The following is an 8722-nucleotide window of genomic DNA, read 5'->3' as shown; positions in this document are numbered from 1 at the left end:
TTAATGTCAGTGTGCCAGTCTGGAAGTATTATAAATATAAATAATTAAAGCTGTCGATTATAAGAATATTCCTTGGGATGTTTATCATTGCAAAGATTTAAATCAAACTAATATCTTTATAAAAAGAAATAGGATTAAAAACAACTACAGTGAAAACAGATAATATTTTCAAAGACATTATTAATAATGATCTACAAATTTTATTAGAAAAAAAGAGCTTATTGGAGAAACTTATCCCGGGCCTTCAATCATACCATTAAAAAATCCATTTGATTTGGATCATTAAAAATTTTAAAGGGCAAACACGGGTGAGACAAGAAAGAAAATTAAATAATATTTATGAAAGAGACAAAATTTAATGTAGTATATCATGTCCTTTTCAAATATGATTTTTCTGGCCCCCGTCAAGTTAAATGTTAATTATTCCAGAAAATATAGACGGATCAGGTTCAGGAAGCCTTAAATCCATTTTTAAAGATGCCCGATGTTGCAAAAGGTTAATTTTGCATGATCATAAGCACCAATTTTATTTACAATATAAGTGCTAATTCTTACCATAAATAACATATTTTCAATATTAGAAGAACATAACTTACACTCCGTTCAAATTGTAGAAATTGAGTGAAAACTTTGGTACGTCAAGAATGAACATTGCTGTTAGATACTAACATATTTTTATTGAAACTAATAATACAAATATTAAGATAAAGAATAACCATTAAGTATTATTCATACACATTAAAATAAGAACAATAGATGAAAAAAGAGCAAAGCCATTAAGATACAAGATAAAATAAACACTGAACACGTAATGTCAAAAGATTCGATGTTAACTTCTGTAACGTTGAAATATTAAGATGTATTTACATAATTAAAACCTTTCTAACATAAGTGTACAGATTATGGGAGAAAAACCACCAAAAAGGAAATCGCAAAAAGTTAGGTGCGAAAATATTCATATTAAACTATCCTCATCCTTCAATTCCGAAGAAATAATGTATACTAAACATTTCAAAGCAGGCCATTCGACGTCATAATTATCTGGTGTTAAATATCTTTTAGATCTTTATAAATGAAGCTAGATTGTAACTTTTTAATTCTTAAGAATAACACCATCTGATTGAACGATCTATATTTGTCGAATCAAGGTTGTATTCTCCGACAGTTATATATTGAAGACCTATTTAAAAAACTATAGCTGGAATTTAATTATCAAAATCCTAAGAATAGTACCTATAAATCATTTAAATCTTGAATATTTACCGATGTAGTCTCTGATGTTTAAATATTAAATGGGTATTTTTATTACTAAAGCTATACCAACTTAATAATACCGCATCAAACAGGTGATTGGAACAAGGTTGGGAAAGGAAAAACAAAGAATACTAAAACTCACAAAAATTAAAATATATTTTGAAGAAAACGAAGATCATGTAACATTCGACCATTCAACAATACGAACACTCGACATGAAACCTTAGACCATTCAATAATATGCATGCTTAACGTGTAACATTAGACCATTCAACAAAATGTTCTCCGATGTTTACACATCAAAGAATTAAAAACTGCATGGACGTGACTAAGATTAGACTACCACAAAAATACAGCACTAAACAAGAGGGTAAGGAGAGAGAAAAAGACAATGCATCATAAAAATAAAAGCGAAAAAAAAAAAAAAAAAAAAAGGCAGGGGGGGGAGTGTCGTCACCGGATGAGGACGCGGAGAAGGCCAGGTTGATCCTCGGAGAAGGGGAGGCCTTCCTGAGTGAGGTGGCGGTGGACGGCGGCGGGTAGACGAGCCGGGGTGCGGGACCCCTTGGTGTGGTGGCCCGTGCCCACGCAGACCATGACCTGGAGCCGTTGCCCGCCGGCTCGAGCCACCCGTCTCAACGCTCCCAATTCGTGCTTCAGCACGTTCACGGCTTCGTTCACGTGCAGCCCATGCAGGTCTATCAACGGCTGCTTCCCCTTCTCCCCCGCCCCTCGGTTCCTGCAAAAAATAAATATAAAAATAAAAGTATTAATCAGTAATATTAAATAATATTATTATTGGGCGGCATGTGCTACAATGACCGGCGCGAAGCAGTGTCAAACCAAAAAACCCAACGAGCATTATCTCTCCATAAAAAAACCAATAATTAATTAATTATTGATAATAAATACATAGAAGAAGAAGAAGAACAGCAGTACATTTCAGAATAATTATGAAGTTGAAAACATTATCTTGTCTATTTCTCAGTTTCATTTTTTGACAAAACTGGGTCATTTGCAAAGTTAATCACCACTATGGTATAGTTTATCATGATTCAGGCATGGGAATCATGTTCAGGTGGAGAGATTCGTGATATGATCCTTGTTCTTTTTTCTTACTCCGGTAAGAAATGAAATTCATAAGAGCAGATTTTGGCAGATTTATATAACATGTTACTCCAGCAAACATAAAATATAGAGTTATCTAAAACGTTCACAAATAAATAGTAATAAGAAGAAAATAAAATAATAACTCAAATTTAGAAAACCCTTCAAACTATATAAACTGTATGGAGGCTTAAACAACTCTATAACGTAATGACCATGTAATCGTAAAATCGAGTTTGTCTAACCCAGTGGCAGAGGAAAACCAAAAAAATAAACATGATATTAGGTTAAAGAGACTCTAAAACATATAACCCTATACGTAAAAACATTCTGTCTAGTTATAAGACAGCAGTTGCGCGTAGGTTAGTTTATTTATATCAATGATGTTTGAACTTAAGAAAACAACATGTAGGGGAGAATAGGACTGGCCTATGGCGGTAGATGGCATCACGGGCCTTCTCGTGTGCCTCCTTCATCTGCATGTTGTAGAGCTGACCCTTGAGGCTGAGCTCTTTCGCCAGGGCCTTGTTACCGATAATGAATGCCTGCCTAGCCTGTCATGCCACATAAATGAATAGATAAATAAATATACATAAATCATACATATGCATAGAGAGAGATATATACAAATGCATATATATAGAGAGAGAGAGGAAAAGACAGAGGAGAGCAAAAAGTACTTGTTCAAAGCAGGTGTTCCTCAAACGAGCAAAATCACGGGCTTCTTCCCTCCATTCTGAATAGAGTTGAGCTGTCCGGAAAGGGCCAGAAGTATTTAAAGAACGATATATATTAAAAAATTGTACTCGAAGATAAATAGACAGATTAATACATAAAGAGAGAGAGATGGACAATATAGAGAGAGAAAAATAAGGGTCGCATCTACCCTTCGTGTTCCTCAAGTTGAATAAGTTAAGAGAGATATGAAGACGAAGTTAGAGAGAAGCATAAGCACTGAGTGAAAGACAAAGCAAGAGGAAGAGACAAGAGGAGAGAGGGACAGACAGAAAAACAGAGAGATAGAATAGAAGAGGGAAAGAGTTAATCACATACTGCTGAAGAGAAAAAAGGGAGCATAAAGAGGGAGATACATACCCATAGATTAAGGAAGAAAGAAAGATATAAAAAGGGAAGATTATGGGGAAGGGAAATAGACGAAGAGAGAGAAGTCTATATCCGGTAAGAGAAAGGGAAAGTTAAAACTAGAGGGAAATTGATGTAGAGAAAAATCCATACACACAGAGAGAGGGAAATATAGGAAGAGAGAGGATATGAAAAAGATTAGAACGAAATGCATGTCCCCATAGTGAAATAAAAAAGGGCAGAGATAAGGGGGAGAGAGAGAGGGAGAGAGGAAGGTAGATGGAGAGAGAAAGAGAGGGAGAGGGAGAGTGGAAGAGAGGAAGGGACAGAGAGAGGCATACCCACTGCGTCCCCGGTCTCCAACCAGGCAGGGGAAACAGGCGGCATCGTCTCTTGAAAGTCAGATCTACCCTGTCTAACCCGCAAGCCCGGGAGAGCCAGGGAATCGTTTGTTTCAAGCTTCCAGTGACCCGAGTCCTGAGACGCCAAGCGCCGGACAGCCGAGGCAAAGTCCGGGGCGCTAGCCTTGAGATAAGGAAAGGATTCGTCCCCAATGGATTCGGAAAAGCTTGCGCTCTTGTGGCCATATCTAGAAGACCCGTCTAGGGAATCTGATGCCGAGAGCGCAGGAAAGTCCATGGCATCGAAATTTGGGGTAGACAAGTCCATGGCCTTTGGGATAGTGGATTGGTCGTAGTTGTTGATACCGTCCACCTGAAGCTGCATTCACCACTCCATTTTAAATTTTATTCTCTACTAAAGGTTGAGGAATTGCAATGAGAGGTTGGTTCTAGGATCAGAGGACAATGAGAAATTCGACACCATCATTGTCATCCACTCAGATCATCAATTGCATTGTCCTTCTAGCCACATAAGAATGACGAGTTCAGTGATGATGTATCATTCTCATCGTCATTGCCATGGCGGATGTCGAGAGAGAGAGAAAACAAATTGACTGAAAAAGTTATTATTTTAATTATATAAGGCATTCATCACCATCATCATCCTAGCTACGGACGAAAGACAACGACAATGATGGCTCATCAGTCATCGATGTTGCCATCCAACACAGATTGTCATCAGTATCTAGCCACAGGCAAATGAAGAGGACGGTTGCCACTCTTCGTCACTGTTGTCACTCTAGAAATGGAAAAATGATAAGGATGGTGAAGACCCGCGGTTGTCATCATCATGCCGAAAGCCCAGGGAGAAGAGAGAGAGAGAGAGAGAGAGAGTAAAAGGGAGAGAGAGAGTCACACTTAGAGAAAACATTAAATAAAGTATATTCTGTATTTAACGTCACCCTAGCTGCAGCTGTTATGGCGAGGATGATGACAACTATTCATCACCCACTCAGTATTGTCACGCTGGAGAAAGAGTGACATTTAAGGAATACAAAACCCTGTGTTTTCCATCAAAAGGAAAGAAAAAATGAAAAAATGTATTACAAGAGAAAATGATGAACTGGATATAGAGAGAAAATGAGAGGTTTATCGGTTGTTCCTTGCAGCGTACAATATAGAATCTCATTCTTCTACCTTGCTTTCATTTTACAATTTAATGGACATGCTAAGGAGGATTTAAATAGAATCTCAAAGCAATGGCAAGATTTTTTCTATGGGCCCTTGACACGATTAAATCAGATATTTCACCTTTTGAAAGCAGAAACGAATTTGGAAGGTATGTCTAGGAAATAAAATCACATACCACAAAACACATTAGCCAGAAATTTTGTTAATAAAAATATTTTCAAAGAATAAAAGCTGAGCATTTGACTTATTTCTCCCAACATCTCAAATCATTAATATGCCACCATGAAACATCCTTTTTTGGAGATAACGGTACCATGCAATATTGAAATCGTTAAATAAATATTCAGTAATATGATGTAAAAATTTTAAGGAGCAATAAAAGTTAAGAATCAAAATAAACTAATCTAGTTGAATTAATGAAATAAAAGAACTCAAGGCTGTCAATCCATATGAGCATACTATTCGAGAGACTCTGTAATTTGATTCTGGCACCGACTATCAAACCTGGAAAAAAGGTAAATGAAAAACAAGCACATGTACTGCGCCCACCCAAATCCCCCTTTTTTTTTTGCACAACTCAAATCCTATTTATTTTGGCTCGAACTTTCCATTTCATACACAAACAAATAATGCAACTAATTTTATCCCAAGGAACTCGCTCAAGGCAATTAATTAGTGCTGAAAATAGGGAGACCAAAGGAGAAAGGGGAGCATATTGCCCTTTGAACTAAGAAAACTACCCTAGCAATGCTCATATTTTACTTGACTCTATCTGCTTAGATAGGCAGATAGGAGAGTACAGATTTACACAAAATCCCAAGAAAACGGGAGAATGAGGAATTATCCCCTGCTATCTTACAACTAGCGTAAAAAAGCCACTCTACAGACCATGTTAATGATAAATGCAAGTTATATGAAAGTCGATTAATAAGATTTCACGTGAAAAATAAACTACACGAAAAATTAACTTGTCACTCAAGTAACATTCCATAAGAGATACCTCCAGCTGAGTGAGCATTTCAATTGTCAAGTTCAAGTCCCCCCCATTTGCATAATAAACTTCGGCAAGGCTGTCTGCAGCAAAACCAGGGAATTGCGATGCCAAGAACATCAGAGGATCAAGCTCGGCTGCATTCTCTAATGGTGTCTGTTCATTTAACGGATCACTGAAGAACCCAACACTTGGATCCCCACAATAGTGAGAGCCCTCTCTGCCATTTGAAAGAAGATGACTGCCGTTGATGAACTGAGTATTCCACATATTGCTGTTCGAGGAATATTCATCAGAGAGACCAGAATATACCAGCCTATCACTTAATTCAATCTGACCATTTTCTAAAGATGAGATATCATATTGATTTCCTTCCTCTAATGGATGTTCAAAAGAGTGAAGTCCATCATTAATAGATAACCCAGCAAGTGACAGGCTTTCCTCTTCTCTCACACTCTTAAAATCAGGAGTGATGTCATCAGGCAACTGATGCCGCCAATACTGCCGCACTTCATCATCAGAGCTATTTGAGATGTTAGAGCCAGAACGGTCAAGGTATGGCCTTCCAGAAGATTCGGAAACATCTTTCTTTGAAATGCTTGTTTTTTCATTTTTCTCAGGTGTAGATCTAGAAGATGATGGGACAAAGGCCACGGCGTGGGGATTTAGGGTCCCAGTCTTTCCTGTGAGACTCTTCCCGGAAGAATTCATGCTGAATTATGAAGACTTAAAGAACACTTTTATACGTGAAAGATCTCCGGCAAAATTCTGCTATCCCAAACCTGCGAACTCGGAGAGGAATGAATATTGCACAATTAGAAACATCTCAGATGATTAGAAGTGCTCACATTGATCAAAAAATACCCAGAAAATTCGTTTATGTGGAATGCATACAAACTATAATGCAAGAACAGATACAGATAGTAAAAATTCAATAGATTTCAGAATGCTTTCCCAACCCTCCAAACTCGGAGAGAGAGAAAATTGCACAAAAAGAAACATCTCAATTGATAACATTTGCTCACATAGATTTCAAGATACCCATAAAATACGATTCATATGGAATTAATTTAAATAATAATAAATGAATAGAGACAGAAAATTAAAGTTAAAATAACTTTTCATGATACTTTCTATACTTATTACCAAGTACAAAATAAGCTATATAACTCGTCTAATGAGAAGTGTACAATTTCTAGTTGATATTATAGATTTTAAATATGAAAAGTTAACGGAGTTTGGGACGAATTTCCTTTTTTTAATACTTTTTTGACCGTAAGTGGACGACCGAGAAGTAATGACGCCTCATTCACCTTTTGTTTTCACGAGGAGAAATGAAGAGTTAAGGTAAGGAATACTTCTTAAGTCTGATAGCTTCCGGTTCTTCCCCGAGCGAGTATTTTTATCAGCCTTTTGGAACGTACATGGATGAAATGCATTGACCTCTCATCCACCTTTCGATTTCACTTGAAAAAGATAAAAAGTAAAGAGCCGAAGATTACTTCATTTATCAGAGAACTTCCATTCCATCAAATGATAATGCCAGACTCAAAATCCGGTAAAAATATGGAAAAACGATATGTTATTACGGTTAATACCTACAATAAGATACTTGTTTAGAGATATCTCCTTGTTTTATGCTTCTCCTTTCCCCATTTTCAGAAAACAAAACATTTATCAAAAAAGTTATAATTGGATATTTATTTGTATAAAGAGTTCGGTCAAAATCCGTTATTTCAGCTGTAGCGATTAAACCCCATAGATGCAGCGTTCGTCGTTACCCAAAAATTAGAGTGAATTTTACTGAGGAAAGATACAGTAACACACCAAAATTCAGGTATATTCAGAGCAGATTGAGAAAATTAAAGAGAAACCAACTGAAATTCAGACGGGAAGGAGAACTTTCCGGAGGAAAGATACAACCACACGTCAAAATTCAAGTGTATAAAGAGCATGTTGAGAAATTTAAATAGCAAATACGGGTAGAAAAATTTTCAGTGGAATGATACAATCACAAACCAAATTGAATTATAAACAAAGGATATTGTGTAATTTAAGGCTTTCAGAAAAATATCGAGTAATACAGAGTAAAGATACAATAACACACCAAAATTCAGGCGTATTCAGAGAAGATTGAGAAATTAAAAGAGAAACCAATCGAAATTCAGTGGAACGAAAGAATTTTGCAGCGTTTACAGAGAGGCGTAGAGCAACCTTGGCGAATCGCCATTAAAGGCAAAATGGACGAAGGGTACACATCCATGGCAAGAAAAACCCTCAAATCAAAGAATTTCTCTGATTCTTTTCGCTAGATTCCCCTTCCTATCCCACTCTTCTTCCTACTCCACGCGATTTCCCCACCCTTCCCTCTCTCTCTCTAACCCTGCCCTCTAACGCTGCTTCCTCTCTCTCTCTCTCTCCTTCTCTCTCTTCCTTCTTCCTCGAGTGATTCTCTCTCTAGACTCTCGGTTTTATACCCGCACGCTCCGCGGCAGAGAATATTTTAATTATTAAATTATTTTTAGAAAAGTTAAAACATTGTCTGTGGGACCCGCCTATACTGACCAGTTGACGCACTGGCTCGGTACAAATCCATACGTACCTAGCGACGCTGTAAATATTTTTACTATTAAAGCAAAATGCCCCGAATATTCCAGAAAGTTAATTGCCTGCGGGGCCCACCTGCGTTGACCTATTGACTGCCGCGCAACGCACGGATTAGGTGCAAACCAAGAAGTATAGATAGATTTTGACT

The 8722-nt window shown here is 37.2% G+C and overlaps 1 protein-coding gene across 2 annotated transcripts; it reads right to left on the bottom strand.

Moving 5' to 3' along the window:
- Positions 1–1464: 1464 nt before the first annotated feature.
- On the bottom strand, positions 1465–8401 carry LOC144702786 (polyadenylate-binding protein-interacting protein 7-like). 2 transcript variants are annotated; one of them, XM_078574837.1, is made up of 7 exons: positions 8182–8401; positions 7281–7433; positions 5977–6749; positions 3786–4164; positions 3042–3112; positions 2791–2915; positions 1465–1993 (listed from the first exon to the last, which is right to left on the bottom strand). In XM_078574837.1, exons 3-7 carry the CDS (start codon positions 6676–6678, stop codon positions 1708–1710), a joined length of 1563 nt encoding a protein of 520 aa, XP_078430963.1. In that variant the 5' UTR covers positions 6679–6749; positions 7281–7433; positions 8182–8401; the 3' UTR covers positions 1465–1707. The 2 variants fall into 2 exon arrangements, with proteins under 2 accessions (XP_078430963.1, XP_078430962.1); XM_078574836.1 differs by lacking the exon at positions 7281–7433.
- Positions 8402–8722: the final 321 nt, after the last annotated feature.

This window comes from Wolffia australiana, chromosome 4 (assembly GCF_029677425.1).
Source record: "Wolffia australiana isolate 7733 chromosome 4, ASM2967742v1".
Taxonomy (NCBI): domain Eukaryota; kingdom Viridiplantae; phylum Streptophyta; class Magnoliopsida; order Alismatales; family Araceae; genus Wolffia; species Wolffia australiana.
This window is presented reverse-complemented; position numbering and strand designations above follow the sequence as displayed.

Excerpts from the sequence above, each read along its gene's own strand:
- LOC144702786 (XM_078574837.1), bottom strand. The coding sequence starts at position 6,678 with ATGAATTCTTCCGGGAAGAGTCTCACAGGAAAGACTGGGACCCTAAAT. Across the intron at positions 3,113-3,785 it reads GGAGACCGGGGACGCAGTGG|CTCAACTCTATTCAGAATGG; the intron begins GTATGCCTCTCT and ends CTTTCCGGACAG. Across the intron at positions 2,916-3,041 it reads GGAACACCTGCTTTGAACAA|GCTAGGCAGGCATTCATTAT; the intron begins GTACTTTTTGCT and ends GTGGCATGACAG.